Here is a 19,357-nt window from a genome sequence, read left to right on the forward strand (position 1 = left end):
ACGCTTCTTGATCTTTGACCTTTCACTGCTCGGAGCATAAGGTGTATCCCACTATGGACGCGGAATTGCTCGCCGACAGCTTCAATCACCAATCAAAGCGTCAGCACAGCGGCATGGCCATCCCGCAATTGTTCCCACCATTCGCCACTTTTGACAATTGCGATCCACAGGTCCGTCAGTCTTTCATACCTTTGGATGAAACAGGACTTGTTCTTCATCAGAACGATCGGATGATTTCCAGTTACTCGAGCCGTTCTGGTCGTGTCGGCGAATTCCCATCATCATCGTCCAACACGGCGAGTGTCGATGACTTTACACAAATGAGTCATTCTGTCAGACAATCAGACTCGCCCCGGGACAGCAACGACAGCAAAAGATATAAGCTGCCAGTGCAAACTCCCAGAGCGAGAAAGCGAAGATTGACAGAAACTCCCAGCACTCCGGAGTTGGATGCACCCTTGTCCGAGCTGACCAAGAATCTTCCTGTCCCAATCAAGGATACGAATGCTTGGGTCAATCGTTCCATTGCTGAACGTCATGCTGAGACCGCACGCCGGCTTGGTCGAGTGCCTCGTCCCATGAATTCGTTCATGCTGTATCGGTCAGCATATGCCGATCGTACCAAACAGTGGTTTCTACAGAACAATCATCAGCACGTATCCAAAGTTTCCGGCAGGAGCTGGGCGATGGAGCCACAAGAAATTCGCAATCAATTTGACAATTGGGCGAAGATCGAGCGCACCAACCACCAACTCGCATATCCAAATTACAAGTTCTCTCCTAGCAAGGCCACAGCCAAGCGTCAGCGTGGCGGGGCTGCTGACGATGAGGCCTTCGTGATGGACGATGAGGAGCTCGCTGGCGAGCTGAACGATGACGCGCAACAGTATTCCAGAAACGTAAGGCAGAGGTTGGTCATTCAACCTGTGTCGTCGATGGACCAAGGCATGTCGAGCTTTGAATCGCAGCCATACTACGAGCGGCGTGCTACCGAAACCGCGCGCCACATCCGGGACACGAATGTCGCAACCTCGGGGCTGCCGCATGCGCAATACGATGGTGCAGACTCCTTGTCCTCTTCGAGCGCCTCGTGGGATTCCAAAAATCGTTCATTCGAGACACAAACCGGCATGTATGTCCGCTCGCCGATGCCTATGGTTCCGTACGACCATCACTACGACCAGAATCTGAGGGTGCAACAAATGCCTTCCTTGCAGATGCCCGCCGTCGCCGAAAACGTACCTTCGCTGGGCAAGTACGGAATTCCAAGCACGTCTCCATTATCGACGAGCATGTACCCATCATCGATGAGTTCGATAGCACGGAAGCCACAGTATGGCCAGCCTTTCCAAAGCTTTTCAGGATTGCCACAACAACAGACATTTGCGGCTTCCAATCTAGCCCACGACCAGCAGCATCGCTATGGACAGCTTTCCTTTGCACCGCGCACTGTCGTCGATCCGATGCTCGGCGCGGGTACGGGTGTTGAGAATTTCGCCAGAGCGAGCAGCGATCATAGACAGCGTGGACCAATAGAACCTCTCACGACTGGGACTTCTTCTGAGTACGACCACATACAGACCTACTTTGATATGGAGCCGAGTTTGCCTCCGCCATGGCCATCGGCAGGTCTTGATTGAGGACGCTTTGCTTTTCTTTGAGTCGGCGCGAGGCCCCAGCGGGCTGTGGTATCCAAGACATGCGAGATATTCAGTGAGAGTGTAAGATCATCATTGCCATTATCACCAAGACTGGATCTTATGCTTCTAGATATGGCACGACTTTTTGCATGTTTTTCTTCTTAGTATGTTGAACAGAGTCGTTGGAAATGTAAGATAGCAATGCAAATTCCATCTCGCGAACGAATGAAGGGTTTCCACATTCAGACGAGGTGAAGTTCGCTTGTGCGTCCAGGGAGTGAAGAAAGCGCTGTGACCTGTGGGACCTTCTTCACTTGGTTCCATGCCTTGCTTTGTCTACCACGAGCTTTTCATTGTTTCCACACGTTGCACAACAAGATCTCGGTGTAAGGATACGTTCAGATAACGTGTCACAACGAGGACTATTTGTCGGCATGCCACTTGCCAAACAAGCGTTCAAATCTTTCGTGGGCGTGCGGACAGGTGCCACGGTCAACCCTAAGCCCTGCCTGCCATGAGCAATGATAACAGAAGAGCGGCAATGCGGAGGCTTTAAACCTATTTGGGTACATTGGAATGTTCAACCTTCTTCTTGGGGAATGATTACAGAACAATTCGTTATTTCAACCGACTGATTCCGAGCGCCAAAATGAAGGACATAATCAAGGCGCCTTCACAGTTAGGCCTTCGTGCTCTGCGTTTCATAGCGTTCCCAGAAGTCGCCCAACCATGTCTCCACGGCGCGAGGAGACACTACGCAACACCACCACCACCTCCGATTCAGTCTCCTCCATCCGATCGTCCAGCCGTCCGAGCAATCAACAGTCCTCTTCTGACACAATCGCCCCGTAGCCTGCGCGGTCGCAAAGATGATGATCCAGAATTCCAGCCACAGCCGCTCGCTCGACCGATAGGCATGCACAGTCCGCCGCGACCAGGCGACAACATGGGCATAGATCGACGAAATCTGGCGCAGAAACGGGAGGATTTCGTCAATTACGACAAGCACCTCGAGAAGCGAGCTCAAATGCGAAAGGAGATCTCGAAACCTTATTTCCGCGACTGGAGCAATCTCCGCTTTCACAAGGGCAAGATGTTCACGAGTAATGAGAAATTGTTCCGGGGAGAGTATAGTTTGTGGTTTCCCAATTTCTTCGGGAAGACCCTTCACAAGGAGTCGGCACGGGCTGTCAAGGATGGGTACGGTGGACAAGGAAGGGATTCGTGCACGGCAATGGATGGCAAGGTGTCTGTAGTGAGCATCTTGTCAAGTCAATGGGCGCAGGGACAAGTAGACACGTTCTGCTCGGCGAAACAGAATCCGGAGCTGGACCATGTTCTGCAAAGCAGTAAGGACGTGGCGCAACGAATATGGATCCATTACGAGCCGAACACTTTGCGGTGGTGGCTTATACAGTTGTTCAAAGGCAATCTACGCCGGGGCAAGTCAGTGGAGGAGCAGAAGCGGTATTTCATGGTACGGCGTGGTGTGAGTGAGGAGATGAAGGAGTCCATTGGGCTGCTCAACGAAAGTGTGGGCTACGTCTACTTGGTCGACCAGGAGTGCAGGATTCGGTGGGCTGGTAATGCTGTCGCAGAGCCTGCTGAGCGGGAGAGCATGGTCCGCGGTCTGAAACGTCTGATCGAGGAAGCCCGAAAAGCACCCAAGAGATCCTCGGGGGCGCAGAAACATGCGGTCGGTCCGCGGATGCCTCTGCCTGCGGAGCCGAAGTCGCTGTAGTGCAGAGTGATTCTATATTGTATAGTAGAAGCCTGGGTTAATGTAACATTCCATGACGAGGTCACAACGAGAAGATGCTGCCCCGGAAGCTTTGGTGATGGCATCGAAGACATAATGATAAAAGAGCATGGTCCGCGACGGTTGACGACGATGTGATTTCGGCACATGACAGGGCTGATCACTTTTTCATATTCGCTTTTTGAAGTTTGTCGGCCCGAAAAGTCTAATGTCAGGATTGTTGCGTCCAGAACAGAAATCCGTGGTATCTAGGGAGTGTTCCAACGTCCTTGAACTGGCAGTGTGAGGTTGACATCGGAAACAGGACTGGAGACCAAAATGAATTGAGTAATTTTGATTTTCGTCTCTCTTTGCGACACGTGCCAGGCTTTTAACTAGCAAATCGCTGCGCCCAACCGTCCATTTCGCCGTGAAAAAGTGAAGCGCTCATGCATGCACCCTGTAAGAAATAGCACCCAAGGTAAACTGTATTCATGGCACAACCTATCCAGCTGTCAGCTATTTGTTCCCCCGGTTTCCTTCATCCATGTAGGTCATACCTTGATCGCGTAGTTGCGTTGAGGGAAATGCCTCTGTCGCTTCTGTTGCTTCGCGGAGACGATCTTGGCCTCCTCGGGGCTTAATCGGCGACGGATGGCACGAGTCTGCTTGGGGCGGAGGTCGAGAGGTGTGTACTTCTTACCCTTGTAGAAAAGGCGAAGCTGAGCTCGCTGGTTCGCGTTGATGATGGTAAGAACTCGGGCGATGGACTTGCGGACGTCGTGACTGTGGCCGTATAAGCTTATGTTTATCCCTCATCCACACGTGCTTATCCAATGTTCAAGCTCCATGAATGACCGGAGAATCATATCCGTACATTTTGTTCAACTTTGACTGCGCGCCACCGGCGATCTTTTGTGTCCTCAATTGCACCAACTCTTGCTTCAGCTCGTCGAGCTGCTTCTTCAAGTCATCCTTGTTCTTGCCCCAGAGCTGGGCGGCCTTAACCTTTCCAGTCGACTGAACATCGCGAGTCAGCAATTTGACCAGGCATATCCTGATAGTCGCATGAGGCTCTCCATACCATTTTGAATGAATGTTGTCGGGTGAATATTAACTTGTCGTCACTGGATGCGCTCTCGTGCTCTATGCACCGCAAATTCGAGCAGGTGTGATGGCCAAGACATTGAGATTATTAGCGTCGGAGAAACGTTCAGCCGATGCAGGCTGCTCTTGCCGCCTCAGGCACCTCAACTTGCGCCATGCGTCAAGCGGACTTCTGATCGTCCCCGGATTTTAGTGGCAGTCGGCTCTTCCGCTGGTTGGGCTTCGAAGACGTCAAGTTCGTGATCTAATGCTCTCCAGGGTCTTCTGACCAAGTTGCGCAACAGACACGCTCCCAGTTGGACTTTGCACTTGTGACTCGCGTGCGCCCAGCCATCCCTACAGCTCTGTGCCTGGCCATCCTTACAGAAACATCACAACAACGCTCAAAAACATGGCAGCAACAGCCTCGAATTGGGCCCAACTCCGCCAACAAGCGAGAGCACAGGAAACACAAGTCAGTCGTTCCCAGGCGACTACTACCAGAGGGTGCCCCTGACAGTGCGTTCAGACAGAATCGTTATTTCACACATATTCGCAATTCGCCTCCAAGGCGGACCTGTCGTCGAAATCCAGCGATGAGGAGCAGCACGTCGAGAAAGAGCTGAACGATATTCTGGAAAAGGTAAGGGCAGCATCTGGTCGGGTTGGGAGTTGGAGCACACATATGGAGGGCTGAGCGGAGTTGACATTATGTACAGCGATCATCTCTACTTGCACAGCTTGCGCGTGTGCTCGACTCCGAGACAACACCATCGGCTCTCAAGTCCACCAACCTTGCCCGACATCGCGAAATCCTGGGTCAACACCGAACAGAATTCTCGAGGCTGAAGGCGCAGATCGCGCATACTCGGGACCGAGCAAACCTATTATCAAATGTGCGAAGCGACATCAAAGCGTATCGGTCAGCGAATCCTGAGGCGGCGGAGGCAGAATATATGCTCGACGAGAGGTCTCGATTAGACAACAGCCACAACGTAGTCGACTCTGTACTATCACAGGCATATGCTGTGAACGAGAGCTTCGGGTTACAAAGGGAAAGCTTGTTGAATATCCAGAGGAGAATTACTGGCGCCGCGGCTCAAATCCCAGGTATCAATGGCTTGATGCAAAGGATCGGCAGCAAGAAGCGAAGGGATGGAATAATCCTGGGGGCTTTCATCGGCATCCTTTTCCTATTGTTTTTGTGGTTATGGTGAACGTTGGAACGTGAAAGATGCGGTTGCCACAAGAGCATTCCAGAATGACCAAGACTGGAGGAGTTTCTATCACATTGTGTATCACCAACACGACTTTCTCTCTGGGTGAGGGGATGACGGTTCTCGAGCGACAAGTTTAATCCGATTCGTGTTTATACTGCATGTATTTGTAACAAGTTTCTACGGACAGAAGACAAGATTTCGAAGGTTGTGCGAAGTGTTCGCAACGAAAGGAAATAGTCGAGCCTACCTGGTGCTTCAGATCAGAGCTTCTACAACTTGGGTGGGCGATGGTCAAAATCTGCTTCACTGCTTTGCGTCGTTAGCGAGATACATCAAATAAAAGCAATGAGTGACTCGTATGACAATAAGGGTGTGATCAGGTCTCCAAAGTGAATATGATGTTGTATCGTCAATGTAATTCGGTAAGAACACAGCGAATATTGTTGTTCATCAGGACAGGGTAGATAGTCTGGTTGTTCAACTTACTCAAAATGGTTTCTCAACCGTTCGAAAGCTATCGTTTGCGACATTTTTGAGTTGGAAAAGAAGGGGGGCTATGCTCCATGTTTACCTGCCAAGCATGTCAGTACATCAAGTGTCGTGATTGCTGGACATGCAGCGGTCGGAAGGATACGAATGCGATCAGGCTCATTAAATCAGAATTTTCAGTGTATGTACGTTCATAACGACCTGAGGTCGTTCAAACAGTGTGAATAGTGTTCATCATCGCAGTGTCGCACAGAAGAATAAGGAATGGAAACTCACCTGAAATTGAGTCAGTCGATGTTGGCGAGTACATCTGACGACATGACATATGTGCGGAGATGGTAACTCTGATCAGAAAACGCTTTCTCAACAAGCATCTCATCACCCGAACAGCCGCGAGGTTTGTACGCCTCACTTTTGATGGCTGCCAGGCTTTGAGAGCACTCTGCCCGCCCGTTGCGTTGAAGGTCTCATCCGTAGAGTGGTGTGTAGGAACGATGCAGGGGTAAGTAGAAATTTTACCTGGTAGCTTATTAGCGCAAGCTCTCTCAAACTGCCAACAGCAAGAGGTTTGTGTAGATTTGTTTGTCAGACAAGGCTGAAACTTAAGGTAGACAAATCGACATGGAGATTTAGATCGAGGAATGCCAATTCATTGTCACAATATCATCACAAAATCGGGGTGGAAGGGATGAATGGAGGAGCTTACCTTTGGAATGTGGTCGGCTAATGGTTGGAACTCAGGCCATCAAAGCAAACATCTGACTTGCATGTTAGAATTTAGTCAAAAGTGAGCCTTTGCAGAAAAGCGCTGGGTGCAGTGTCGAAGTCAGTGTAATTCTAGAGCGGTTGAATCCTTCACGGTTTTCATAGGCTTTGGATTGTTCGTGTTGATACATCCTTGTGAGATAAGAGCTTGACGAATGAATAGACCAATTGCATACCTCAAGGCGTGATGCCCAGTCGCTATGTTCGTGAAGCCATGCCGTGTCGCGCAACATGCAAAGCCATTGTAGATCATTGCGCGGTCGCAGTGGTCTATACACCTGACATTAAACATGTGGTGAGCCCGTTCTGAAGCATTTGAAACAATGATGTTGGAGCAAGAAAGAGAGAACTTCAGCCATAAGATTTTTTCAAGCGGAGGTCATGGAAGTCTTGGCAACGATGTTGCCCGTGCGGCTGCATTGAGCATCCCCGTCGACGCGCGCGCCAGCGGCTGATCTTGGTCAATAGCTGCAGAGTACGATCACCTGATGAAAGTAATTCATCATCTTCTGATGGATCCATTTGAGAGTGCACCCTCATCTAAAGAAACACTTCAGAATGGCAGCACGATTGTCGCAGGGAAAAGCCTTGGCTGCGATTGGTCAAATCTGCTCGACCAATTCATTGACACATAACTTGGCCCAATGCCGCGTTGTGATACAGAAGGCTGTCGCAGCTGGTGCAAAGGTGATATTGAACTCACGCCCCATGGTGTGCCTCGAGTTTAACTTATCACGCTCAGGCTGTGTTCCTTCCAGAGGCCAGCGATTACATCGGTGCTTCTCCTGATGAGAGCATAGCACTCTGTAAACCCGCGAACCAATCTCCATTCATCATCGGATTACAAGAGGATGCGCGAAAACACTCTTTGCCAATATCCGTTGGAGTTCACGAGCCTAGCGATGACCCTCGTAGCCATCGAATCAAGAACACGTTGTTATGGATAGACGAGGCCGGCCAAATCGCACACCGATACCAAAAACTCCACATGTTCGACATAGACATTCCCGGGGGGCCTGTCCTCAAGGAGAGTAATACCACTGAACCAGGTAGCACGATTCTTGCGCCCTTCGATACCATCGTAGGCAAAGTCGGGGCTGCGATATGCTTCGATCTGAGATTTCCGGAGATTGCGCTTGCCCTGAAGCGTCAGAATGCAGAGGTTATTCTATTTCCTTCGGCTTTCACGATCCCGACCGGTAAAGCTCACTGGGAGCCTTTGTTACGTGCTCGTGCTATTGAATGTCAAGCTTATGTCATTGCGGCGGCACAAGTTGGTGCTCACAACGAAAAGAGGACCAGCTACGGTCACAGCATTGTCATAAATCCATGGGGCGAAGTGATAGCCGAGCTCGGCGGAGAGAAGACTGAGGAGCCGGAGGTTATTCTGGCAGAGATAGACTTCTCAGAGCTTGAGGCAGTGCGAAGAAGAATCCCACTCCCAAGGAGAACGTGAGTACGGCATCATACAGGCCTGTTGATCTATACTGATGATCGTCGGCTTTAGTGATGTATACCCGGAGATCTAGGGCTTCAAGTCAAGGACCAGGTACGACTAACGGGCCATATCTGGCGGCCAACCTAAGGAGGTCGTCGAAACCTGGAAGGCCACACAACGGGAGGACTTGTAGCCGATTCGGTCACTTGCGAAGACAGCAATTCACTCAAAAAAAATGCTACAGAACAATCGGAACGCACTTGGTGCAATAAGATGACGAATCACATGGAGCTCGACAAAATATATGGTCAACATTGCCGGCTTTCGTCATTTTCTTCGGCGCTGGAGGGCACTTGCCTCACAACCGAACTTCAAAGCACTACACACCTTCAATACAGTGCAGCGATAACCGGGAATTTGAGCCCGATTTAGTGTGGCGGACTGACGCAGTACCAAACACGATGCTGTCGCACCACTGGTAGTTTGGTTCTCCCACGGTACCGATGAAAAAGACCACACTTCACTCTCACATCTCGGCTGTCACATTCATATTGAAGCAAATGAAGAAGACGACATGAAAATTCTACCATGGAGTTCCACAAAATGCGATTTTCATGGATGTATAAATACAGCAGAGCTGTTGGGTGTTTCAGAGGCTCACGATCTGCTCTCGCTATCATCTTCTTCAGCTTGTTCGGATCGATCTTCAATCAATTCAAGTCCAAATACTGCATCATTCTCTTCGACCATACCCAAGATCATTGTACGTAACCCACTCCTCGATCGTAATCACCGAATTCTCCAGCTAACGGTCGTTGACACAGATCCACCTCACATTCGCAGCCATCAAATCCAACATCATGGGGTGCTGCCCATCTCGCGAAAAGGATCCATACTATTCCGAGAAGGACACCAGGGACTACAGGCGTGCTCGCAACAGCGTAAAGAAAGGCTTCAGAGTCGCCTACGACAAACACGGCAATCTCCGCGTCGAGCGCGAGCGCTGCAGATACTATCACAATGGATACAAAATCCACCGGTTGGGCTTCATCGAGGAGGAGTCTCCATCGAGACCGACAGAGTGATCCGGGGAGAGCGACCCAAGGCGAGGCGCTCGGCGGAGTTCGGGTTTTTTCTCATGTTTGATTTTGGGTTTGTGTAATGGCTCCAGCGAACCCCTAGTTCTATTGAATTTAAATCAGTGGGGAGTTCATCGCTCGCATTTTTGCTATGGAGATTGTGAGAAAGTGCGTCATCCGGGTAATTTTGCAGGCCGTGACGGTGGTGTTGTGGAAAGGGGTGGAGAGCGTTGGATGTTGGGGAAGAGCACAAGATTAGGGTATATAATGAGTACATTTCAGCAGTCTCTCATCATCCAAGGCGTTGTAGCAAAGTGGTTACTGCGATTGACTAGAAATCAATTCCCTTCGGGGGCGTAGGTTCGAGTCCTGCCAACGTCGATGATAGCTTCTCTTTTGCACTTCCTCGGTCTCTCGAAGAACATCAATTTTTGAATATTTTGTCCCAATTTTGAATCACGGTTTATTTTTCGGATGACAAAATACTTCTGTCCTTGTGTGGACGGTTATCATGGCTTGCGATGAAGTCTTGGCTCAACGTAATTCCTGACCAACGCCCTTTATTTTGTTACAGTTGGGAATCGTAATGAGCGCGAGCGACAATAAATAGGAACAACCTCAATTTCGCTTCATCGAATGTCTTAATTCAGGTTAAACGTAACAAGCCTGAGATTCCACCACCTTGACTCCTTTTGGATTTCATAAAACATGATAGGAATCAGCATCATCACATCATACATACTCCTCGGTCATCGCCCTCCGACTTTGGTCTCCACCAGTTCCCGATATATGGTCTTGAGCTCCTTGACATCCATTTTCAATTCATTCACTTCCTCCTCTCTTTCGCCTAGCATCTCCAAGGACGCATCGTAGCGGTTCTTCAGCTCTGCGAAATCCTTTTCGAGATCTGCTACCTTTGTATCCTCCTTGCGCTTCGTCTCTACCTCCCGCATGAGATCCACAACCTGATTCCTCGCTTCGTCGCGCTGTGTACCGAGCCGAATCAACTCGTCCTTGAAACTCGCCTTCTCGGACTCCAATTTGCGCACCAGCGCACTCATGCGCTCCACCAATTGCACGCTCGGCCCAACCCCCGGCCCCGCCGTTGAGGTGCTGAAGAAATCGCCGAGTGTCTGGTGCGGCGAAGATACATCCTCGTAGTCCTCGCCGGGATGCTGGTCGATCTCGATCGACGGCGTGGGCGGAATACTCTGGGAGTCAGACGGCGGTCCGGATTCGCGTCGGATGGGGCCTGGCGATACGTCGCTGGGGAGGCTGGGGATTCGTGCGAGGCCCGGGATGGGTACCGCGCTGCTGCGCCGACTGTGGATGCGCGAGTCGTGCTGGGTGCCGCTGGGCAGTTCTTGGGAGGCGAGACGGGCGCCTGCACGGCGAATTTGCAGGCCGCTGGAGGAGTCGAAGATGGACGAGGCCTTGCGGCTGAACGTTGGTGACTCGGTGCGAGAGGGATTCGGGCTGAAGCCGCTGACTTCGCGGCGCCATTTCTGCTTTTCGTCCTCGAGGCGTTGAGTGAGTTCAGCGTCGAAGAGTTTCCGCTGACGGTCGATCTCTGCTTTGAGGTCCGCTTGGGTGGTTTCAGCGTGCTCGAGGCTGGCTTCGAGGGCAGAGATCTGATCTTGCTTGACTTGCGTTTCTCGCTCGAGCTGTTTGACTTGTTCTGCGCCGCCCTCGGCTGCTTCCTCTAGGCTTCGAGAGTGAGCAGCGGCATCGCGTGCTTTCTTGCGGACTTCGCCTTCACGTCGCGTGGCTTCGTCGCGTTCTTTCTCCAATGCCGCAACACGCGCGTTCAGAGATGTCTCGATCGTATCCCAGTTGCCCTTTGCCAGCGAATATTGCTGCTGTAAGCTTTCCATCTGTCGCATAAGTTTGACACTGCCTTCTCCGTCTACACCGATTGAGCCAGCGTTTGCACTGGCTTCCTCGGCTCGCGATCGTGTTGCTTCGAGTCGGGACTCCAGAGCCGCAATTTCCAGCTGAAGCTCTTCGTCGCGTGCGACGTATCGTTCTTTTTGACGTGCCGCCGCTTCATTCGCCTTTCGGATCTCTGCCGCAGCGCGATCTTCTGCTAGCTTCTTCTCAATCTGTGCGTCTTCCAGCTCGTTTTGCAGATTTGCTATTGTCGCTTGATCCGCACGTGCTGTGCTGAGATCTTTCTCCAATTTTGCTATTTTCTCTTTCGCTTCGGCGAGTTGCATTGTCAATTCGCGAACAAGCTCTGACGCATTTTCGCGATCGATGCGCAATTCCTCCACTTGTGCTTCAATAGTCGCGATGCTCTTCACCTTCTCACTAGCATGACGCTCAGCCTGCTCTGATTTCCGCAATTTCAATTTGTAGTCTAGTTCTGCGCGCTCAGCCCTGTCGAGTTTCCTCTTGTGTTCAGCCGCTGCTTTGTCGTTGTCTGCGATTTGCGCTCGCAGCTTTTTTATCGTCTGGAGATGCCGCATTTCGACTTTGCTCAGCTTCTCGCCCTCCTCCATGAGCAACGCGATCCTCTCGTCTTTCTCTGCGACCTGCTTATCTGCTTCAGACGCCGCACTTGAAGCGTTGGCTTCTTTTGCCGCTGCAACCGTCTCTTTAGCTAAATACGTCAACTTTGCCTGCAGCGCATCGATGCGCTCCAAATACGTGTGCATCTCCTCCTGTCGCTGCTGCTCAGCTTGGACATAATCCGCCTCCATTTGATCTATCCGGGCCTGCAGCTCCGCGGCATCCCGGTCACTGTGGCCTGCGCCATTGGCGAGGTCCAGTGACTGCCTTGCCGACGCAACATCTCCGCGCGACTGGTCTAGAGATAATCGAGTGCTGTCGAGCGAAAGACGTGCTGGATTGATTGGCAGTCGAGAGCTTTGTAGTGGATTGACCTCCGATGAAGTTGTCGGCTTGGGGAGGTCTTCCGCGGCTGGTTGGGAGGATTGCGTTTCGTTCTGGTCGGCTGTCTTCGCGACAGGCTGTGCTGTGCCATTCGAAGTGGTGGGTCGTGAGTGGTCCGCGGAGCGCGTCTCGTCAATGCTAGGTCGAGCGCCAGTGGCGTCGTTAACGGGAGTGGATGTTCGTGAAGGTGTTCTCTGTTGCGTCGCTCTCGCCAGACGTTCCGCCAGTCGATCGTTGACCCTAGTTCTCGCAGCTTCTCGGGTCGCAACCTCAGCTTCAGGTGCGAGGATGTTGTCGAGCCGCGATTCAAGGTTAGCGACGGCTCCGGAGAAGACCGAACCCCAGCCGCCCTTCTTTTGTGCACTCATGACGAGTTAAGATTTGCGTTATAGGCGAGACCGTTGCGCCGCGATAAACTTCACCCTCTGTGAGTCAATGGCTGAAGCCTGGTCAACGTCCAGCAGATGCATTCATAGGTGGACAGGCCAAGGCGTGGTCGCTGGCGAGATTTGAAATGGTACCGGAAGGCTTTAGGTAGTGTAAGGGAGTCGGCGATGGGCCATACCCTGGCGATGATACTCTCTATGGAATGCGGAGGCTTTCCATGGCAATATTGTTCGTATGCTTCGAATGTCAGTTACTGCACACGAGACACCACCTTGCATGCATGTGTGACTTTTGCCTGAGGAATGTAAGGATTATGGTTGGAAATGACCTCAATATGCTGCATGACTGAATACGAACACGAAATTCCAAGTGGTCATTGTCCTGCACAAAGCGACCAGTGCAAGCTTCTCCACACATCTGACGTACATGGACGATTATCGCAGCCTCGGAACTCCCAAGGTTCTTGCTCTCGTCACACTAAATTATGTCCTCGCAGATCTCCCTTCAAGATGTTGTGAGCATAATTGCTGTGCGATCGCCGAATCAGGCGATCATGGCGCCGCAACCCATCACTCGTATAGAGACCAGAAAATCTGCCGACAGCATATCCTTTCTTTCCAAGGTTGGCAGGATCTCGGTCAATCGGAACAGAATTCGGACCGCAGGGAAGTTCTTATGTCGTAGTCGCTGTCCTTGGTGTACAAAATGTATAATGGATCAGCAGCGAGTTCCCCACGGTGCTGACATATTGGAACATCGCCCGACATGTGTACCGATAGACCGATTATTTCTACCTCGGTGTACATATATTCACATTGGGAGACTGCCGTCACTTATATCAGCTTCTCGTCATTAGATCTGGTCACATAGCTAGCTCTCCTCTCTCCTCGCCTTCATCTCGCGCTCGTACAGAACACATCGCCGTCATGCTTTTGTCCCAGGAAGAGATCATCAGTTCCGGGCAGATTCACCCGGAGGTGCTGCAGGTAACAAGCTTCCTCATAGGATCACTGCTCGTGAAATCAATATGCTCACATGATGGAAGGCCTTGTCTAAATTGCCTCCATCCGGTGGCAACGGGCCTAGTGATGACCCAACTCCAACACGCGCGATCATGGCTTACATCAATCAGAAGACTAAGGCTCGTATTGGACCTCTTCCCGACGGACTCGAAGAGCTCGAAGAGAAGATATCCTTGCGGGACGGCCACCAAAGCTCTCTGAGAATCGTTCGACCACGAGGCTCTGCTCCAGGCCCATTGGTTGTTTTCAGCTTTGGAGGCGGTTTCATCTCTGGCGACAACGAGCAACAGACAGATGTTGCTCGTGCGCTCGCACAACTAGCAGGAGCTACTGTCGTAAGCATTACATATCGTCTGGGTCCCGAATTCAGATTCCCAAAAGCACAGGAAGATGCTATCGACAGCGTTCGTTGGATCGCCGCCAACGCAGAGTCTTTGAGGGCCGATCCAACCAAAGGATTCGTGATCGGAGGCGTGTCCGCCGGAGCGAACATCTCTGCATGTCTGTCACGATTGGCTTCACGCGAGCCGTTCGCTGCTGCTCTGACTGGGCAATGGTTGTGCATTCCATCGCTCATGTGGGAAGGCGTGGTGCCGGAGAAGTACAAGCCCTACTGGACTTCAAGAGAACAAAATGCAGACGCGCCGATTTTGAGCAAGTCGAACCTGGAGATGAATGCACGTCTGGTGGGCGGTGATGTGAAATCAGAGCTGCGTTTCGCGGTCAATTCTGAAACCCCGATAAATGAACAACCTCGAACTTATTTCCAGGTCGACGGACTGGATCCTCTTCGGGATGATGGCCTGGTGTATGACGAGATGTTGAAAGACGCTGGCGTTGAGACCAAGATGGATTTTTATCCAGGTAAGATCTCATAAAAACTTCTTCCGTCTTCATAGCTGACAAATTTGACCACAGGATGCCCTCATGGTCATTGGGTCCTGACCTCGGATGTGAGCATTGGAGCTAAAGCCCTGGTCGACTCTGTTGTTGGCATCGGCTGGCTTTTGCGGCAAGATATCAAGAGAGAGGATGCAGCAAAGGTATTGGTAGTGTCTGAATTGTAGACTCGAACCAAATTCGCTCGGCACCGACACATGTATGAACAGAGCTGGCACTGCAGGTGATCATAACAATGCATTACACATCATGTCCAGTGTACGTCGTAACGTTCGAATCACATCCCACAGATTGAGGAACGATTCTTGATACATTTTTTAAAAGTTCGTCGGTCGTGATGTCCTAGTTAGCTCCACTCCACCACTCCGCCGTGACATTAACCTTGGGAGTCTTCAAGGCTTACATTGTCTACCGAATAAACCTCTTAAAGCACTTGCTCAATGATGAACGGCTTCCTGTAGGACAAAATTGTGAGAGCAGGCATTGGTATTGGTACCGATGCATCGTAGTGACCCCGAAAGCTCCCCATGGACGAGCAATGATTTTCCATCAATATGTTAAGAGTTTCGATTCAAGTACAGATAAAAGGTGGATCCGGTGATGGGTCCGATACCATGACACGGACGCTCAGCCACGTGGGAAGATGCTCCCACGATTTCCCGAATGACGAATTTGTGCACCAGAGCTTCAATTCGCATCTGCATCAGAACATTGATGGCTTGGGGTCAACACTTGATTATAATACACAGAGATTCCTCGCCCTTGCATCAACAGCGATCGAAATACACACATCCGTGGCTCATTACAAGATGTCACATCCACAACAGACGTTCTCTCCACCGCCGCCGCCATCAACTCTCTACACATCCACCCCACCAGCTCCACCACCGAAACCGTTGGACTCGGCACCACCTCCACAAGGTCGCCCTCCACCGCCTCCGCCGCCTCCGCCGGGCTACAGTCATAATGGATCCACAGATGTAGACAACGGCAACGGATATCGTCCGCAGCCAAATCCCGCGGCGCAAACCCAGATTCCTCCGATCCAGAGCGACTGGCTCCCCGAGATCCTCGCCGACAAATCGTAAGTCGACTCGACCCTGCACTCCCAAGAGATCGACTGACAACACCTGAAATTCTCCCACTCCCAGAACCCAGGATCTCCAGACCCTCCTCTCCGACCCCACCCTCCAATCCGCCCTCGTCTCCGATCCCGCAACCACCCATCCGGCGATAACCGCCTCCGAAGCCGCCCTGGAACCGTACCTCACCGCCAACATCGCGCTGGCGAACAACACCCTCGAGCTCGAGTCCCGCTTGCAGGAGCTCCGCGCCCAGACCCAGTCCCGCCTCCTCGCCCTCCGGGGCCTGAAACAACAACACGAAGCGAAACTCAAAGAGGCCGAGGCCGCGCTGTGGGAATATAGCCCGATGGCTCTGAAGCAGCGGTTGAACGCTAGTTTGCTGGAGCAGGAGCAGCTCTTGAGGGATGTGGAGGAGGGCTGGCTTGATGAGGATGGGCTTGCGTCGGAGAAGGAGGTGGCGGAACTTGTGAGGAGGGTGAAGGAGGTCAAGAAGTTGGCGTTTCTGAGGCAGGAGAGGAAGGCGAGGTGGGACGAGGCACGGGTGGGAGGATGGCGGTGAATTGGGGAGATGGGTGTATGTTCTCGCGAACGAGGAGAGATACAGATGTTAGTCATCAGGAGAGAGCGGTCGGCGAAGTGACTGGATGAACCTCGATTCCGAGATCGATCTCGCGAACACTGTGCCATCACCGACGATGCATTAGATCTACGGACCCAAATCACCGCTTCCCGAGGCGCCGCAGCGATTCGCTCACACAAGGATGCTGTCGCAAGCAGCAGAACTCCGATGGCATAATCAACACAGAAAAAGCAAACTCCAACAAATCAACCCCACGTTGGCTAATGCGCAGGGGACTCCCTCCATCCTCATTAGAATAACAACAATGCTCAGACATAAGCGCGGACTCCAGCCTTCTTCAACCACATCCGAAAGCTGCCGCCCGAGGAATTCTACTTCTCCGACGTGACCGGACGAGATGCGAGAAGGATTTTCTCCTCGGTGCCCGGCGTCGCGTCCTGCACGGTCGACGTCTGAGCCACGAGTTCCGCCGCCGCTGTATTGGACGGTGCATCGCCTGCTCCGTTCCTCTGCTCCGTCGCCGCCACCGCCGCCGCCGCGCCCACGGAATCGCCACCCTCCGCCTCGATGGCCCAAATATGCGGACGACCGGGCACCTGCAGGACCTTCGGACTCGGCGCGTTCTCCGGGATCATCTCGTGCGTCAGATCCCAGCCCGCGCGACGGCAGAGTTCCTGCACCACGACGTCGCAGCTGCCGAGGAGCTGGATGTCGAATTCGACGTGGCGGATGGGCTCGAGGGAGATGTAAATATGTGGGACGGTGTGCGGGATGTAGTTGGGCATCTCGCTGACGGGGGCGACCTTGAGGGACGTCCCGATGACGATCACCAGGTCGGTGTGTTCGGCGTCGGTGTTGGTGAGCCGGTCGAAGAAGGTGTTCGGGAGCTGCTCGCCGAAGAAGGTGATGTCGGGTTTCATGATGCCCGGTTGGGGGATGTCGTCGTTTTGATCGTCATCGTCGTCACCTTCCCATTTGTTGGAGGGCTTACTGCGTTTCGGCGGACGAGTATCGGCGGCGGAGTCTTCCGAGGCCATGCGAGCGATGCATTTCTCGCATTTCGGGATGCGCTTGGCGCGGATGTCCGGGTAGATTTCGACGCCTTTGACTCTGTGGCCGCATTTCCGACAGGTCGCTGTGGCGAAACTTCCGTGGCATTGGATGATGCGGTCCTCATCGATTCCGGCGGCGGCTTCGAGGTTGTCGATGTTCTGGGTGTAATTGGTCTGCAGGCGGCCCTTGTCTTGCAGAAGGCGGATGAAGGCGTGTGTAGGCGAGAAGCGTTGTTGGTCCGGGAGGATGTCGCCGGCCAAGCTGTAGAAGACTCTGTGAGGTACGGGCGGGTTAGAGATGTGCAGCATGTGGCGCAATCCCTTCGGAGAAAAAGGACTGAACTCACTCAGGTCTCTCCTCGAAATAGTCAATGTCAAAGACGTCTTCTGGCTCATCGAATCCCATCTGTCGGACTTTATCATAGAAGCCAGTACCCTTTGACCGGAAATCGGGGATCCCCAACGACGTCGAGATTCCAGCTCCCGTGATGACCATGATTTTGCTGCATGTCGTCAACAGCCTCGCCGCGTCGTCGATGGTATTGTACTGATACAACTTCTGGCGTTTGTGGTAGGCCCGCACGATCGCCGCGCTGAGCACGCGCAGGTAGAAACCATCATCGATCTCCAATTCCGGATCCAGGCCAAATATCGGCCCGAGTCGCCGCGCGCTGGCGGGATCGTTGCTGAGGTTCTCCTGGAAGAATTGCTCGATGCCGACTTCGCGGAGGCGCGCGTGCACGCGGCTGATGGCTTCTTTGGTCACGCCGAAGGACTCGTCTGATCATACAATGTGAGAAAATTCACTTGGTGGAATTGCATGGATTGCGTACCTGGAACATAGGGGTCCACTTCCAGCTGGTCCATGATTTGCTCCATGATGTCGCCTTCGCTCTCGTCGTCTTCGTAGTCTTCGCCATCATCGTCATCGCCGTGGTAGTGGTGGTCATGGTCGTGATTACCATCACAGACGTGTCCGTGGTGATGCGCCAATTCTGGTTCAACGATGATGGCTGTGTGAGTGGCGGTACCGTCGCCGCTGCTCAGATCGATACCGTCCTGCAGTTTCCGCTTCTTGGAAGAGTCAAGCGCCGTCGCTTCTGTTGCGAGAATCGTCGGCACCGCCATGGTCCTGCAACCGATGTCTCCTGTATGTCATACCACGAGAGTTGTTATCTCGCTGTTCGAAACATGTGTATTTGGAGATGCATTGACCGCGTTGAAAGGGTCCGTGCTGAAAACTGTTGTTAAATCTTCTCACCAGCAGATATCAAAAATACCTATTTGGGAAAGCGGCGCAACGGTCGTTGCTCGATGAAGAGAAAACCCGGAGTAGAAGTCCGGAGTGAACAAACAATAGTTACGGATTCCGCTATGCCAGCATCACGATGCCGACTCTACGTTACAGCTCGACTGTGCCCCGAGAAGGAAGTTTTTTGATGCGCTTTCGTTCTGACCATTCACGTGATTGACATTGTGTTCCCATCTCGTTTCGTGAACAACCCTTCCCCTTTCCCTGCAGTCGTTCGCAGTAGCGAAGACGGGATGATGTTGGCCATCATCGCCGTCTATCGCACCCGCGAGTGCGAAAGATGTCGACCTGACAGGTGCATCTACGGGAATTCATCTGTCACGACGAGTTGTGGTCATGGATGTGAGCGGCCGACGAAACACGGCCGCGGTCAGAACAAGTTGACACCTGCCCTGACATGACAGCCCGTTTGATCCCTGCGTCCACCCACCAATGTGAAACAAATCAATGGGGTTCTCGTATTCCATCCATCCCAACAACCCAGACCTCTACCAAAACCCGACGGGCCTGTTTCCACAGGGCGACACACGGCAGACGATAAGCTAGACAATCAAAACAGGATCACTTGAACACCACCGAATCCGGTATGCGAAGATCCAGACCCTTCCTTGCATTGGTCTCGAATTCGCCCAAAAGCAGGCGTTGGGCAACGAATCGCCTGCTTTGGGT

At 52.3% G+C, this 19,357-nt stretch overlaps 10 protein-coding genes and 1 non-coding gene across 11 annotated transcripts; 8 read left to right on the forward strand and 3 right to left on the reverse strand.

The window, feature by feature from the left end:
- Positions 1–566: 566 nt before the first annotated feature.
- On the forward strand, positions 567–809 carry K489DRAFT_307720 (uncharacterized protein; the record flags this gene model as incomplete). Its single annotated transcript, XM_033600600.1, has 1 exon — positions 567–809. A coding segment is annotated over one exon (243 nt), but the record flags the coding sequence as incomplete, so codon positions are not given.
- A 1,255-nt stretch (positions 810–2,064) lies between these two features.
- K489DRAFT_381952 (uncharacterized protein) lies at positions 2,065–3,514 on the forward strand. Its single transcript, XM_033605253.1, has one exon. The coding sequence runs from the start codon at positions 2,290–2,292 to the stop codon at positions 3,379–3,381; it is 1,092 nt and encodes a 363-aa protein (XP_033457940.1). The 5' UTR covers positions 2,065–2,289; the 3' UTR covers positions 3,382–3,514.
- A 418-nt stretch (positions 3,515–3,932) lies between these two features.
- Positions 3,933–4,843, reverse strand: K489DRAFT_389685 (60S ribosomal protein-like protein L35; the record flags this gene model as incomplete). Its single annotated transcript, XM_033606532.1, has 3 exons — positions 3,933–4,164; positions 4,256–4,398; positions 4,802–4,843. The coding sequence occupies 3 exons, from the start codon at positions 4,841–4,843 to the stop codon at positions 3,933–3,935; spliced, it is 417 nt and encodes a 138-aa protein (XP_033457941.1).
- A 33-nt stretch (positions 4,844–4,876) lies between these two features.
- Positions 4,877–6,047, forward strand: K489DRAFT_395444 (V-snare-domain-containing protein; the record flags this gene model as incomplete). The annotated part of the gene is made up of 3 exons (XM_033606843.1): positions 4,877–4,939; positions 4,994–5,107; positions 5,184–6,047. 3 exons carry the CDS (start codon positions 4,877–4,879, stop codon positions 5,679–5,681), a joined length of 675 nt encoding a protein of 224 aa, XP_033457942.1. The 3' UTR covers positions 5,682–6,047.
- Positions 6,048–7,496: 1,449 nt separating this feature from the next.
- Positions 7,497–8,394, forward strand: K489DRAFT_322830 (carbon-nitrogen hydrolase; the record flags this gene model as incomplete). Its single annotated transcript, XM_033601652.1, has 2 exons — positions 7,497–7,625; positions 7,681–8,394. The coding sequence occupies 2 exons, from the start codon at positions 7,497–7,499 to the stop codon at positions 8,392–8,394; spliced, it is 843 nt and encodes a 280-aa protein (XP_033457943.1).
- A 122-nt stretch (positions 8,395–8,516) lies between these two features.
- On the forward strand, positions 8,517–9,697 carry K489DRAFT_381956 (uncharacterized protein). Its single transcript, XM_033605254.1, has 2 exons — positions 8,517–9,139; positions 9,201–9,697. Exons 1-2 carry the CDS (start codon positions 8,951–8,953, stop codon positions 9,459–9,461), a joined length of 450 nt encoding a protein of 149 aa, XP_033457944.1. The 5' UTR covers positions 8,517–8,950; the 3' UTR covers positions 9,462–9,697.
- A 58-nt stretch (positions 9,698–9,755) lies between these two features.
- Positions 9,756–9,836, forward strand: K489DRAFT_t41. Its single transcript has one exon. It is a non-coding gene; the product is annotated as a tRNA-Ser (tRNA).
- A 194-nt stretch (positions 9,837–10,030) lies between these two features.
- K489DRAFT_381957 (uncharacterized protein) lies at positions 10,031–13,076 on the reverse strand. Its single transcript, XM_033605255.1, has one exon. The coding sequence runs from the start codon at positions 12,716–12,718 to the stop codon at positions 10,205–10,207; it is 2,514 nt and encodes an 837-aa protein (XP_033457945.1). The 5' UTR covers positions 12,719–13,076; the 3' UTR covers positions 10,031–10,204.
- A 427-nt stretch (positions 13,077–13,503) lies between these two features.
- K489DRAFT_381958 (alpha/beta-hydrolase) lies at positions 13,504–14,965 on the forward strand. The gene is made up of 3 exons (XM_033605256.1): positions 13,504–13,723; positions 13,783–14,623; positions 14,678–14,965. The coding sequence occupies exons 1-3, from the start codon at positions 13,664–13,666 to the stop codon at positions 14,824–14,826; spliced, it is 1,050 nt and encodes a 349-aa protein (XP_033457946.1). The 5' UTR covers positions 13,504–13,663; the 3' UTR covers positions 14,827–14,965.
- A 503-nt stretch (positions 14,966–15,468) lies between these two features.
- Positions 15,469–16,303, forward strand: K489DRAFT_322991 (uncharacterized protein; the record flags this gene model as incomplete). The annotated part of the gene is made up of 2 exons (XM_033601664.1): positions 15,469–15,743; positions 15,811–16,303. The coding sequence occupies 2 exons, from the start codon at positions 15,469–15,471 to the stop codon at positions 16,301–16,303; spliced, it is 768 nt and encodes a 255-aa protein (XP_033457947.1).
- On the reverse strand, positions 16,202–18,732 carry K489DRAFT_381959 (SIR2-domain-containing protein). The gene is made up of 3 exons (XM_033605257.1): positions 18,210–18,732; positions 17,724–18,156; positions 16,202–17,650 (listed from the first exon to the last, which is right to left on the reverse strand). Exons 1-3 carry the CDS (start codon positions 18,502–18,504, stop codon positions 16,696–16,698), a joined length of 1,683 nt encoding a protein of 560 aa, XP_033457948.1. The 5' UTR covers positions 18,505–18,732; the 3' UTR covers positions 16,202–16,695.
- Between the last annotated feature and the right edge of the window lie 625 nt (positions 18,733–19,357).

This window comes from Dissoconium aciculare (assembly GCF_010015565.1).
Source record: "Dissoconium aciculare CBS 342.82 unplaced genomic scaffold K489scaffold_9, whole genome shotgun sequence".
In the NCBI taxonomy this organism is placed as follows: Eukaryota; Fungi; Ascomycota; class Dothideomycetes; order Mycosphaerellales; family Dissoconiaceae; genus Dissoconium; species Dissoconium aciculare.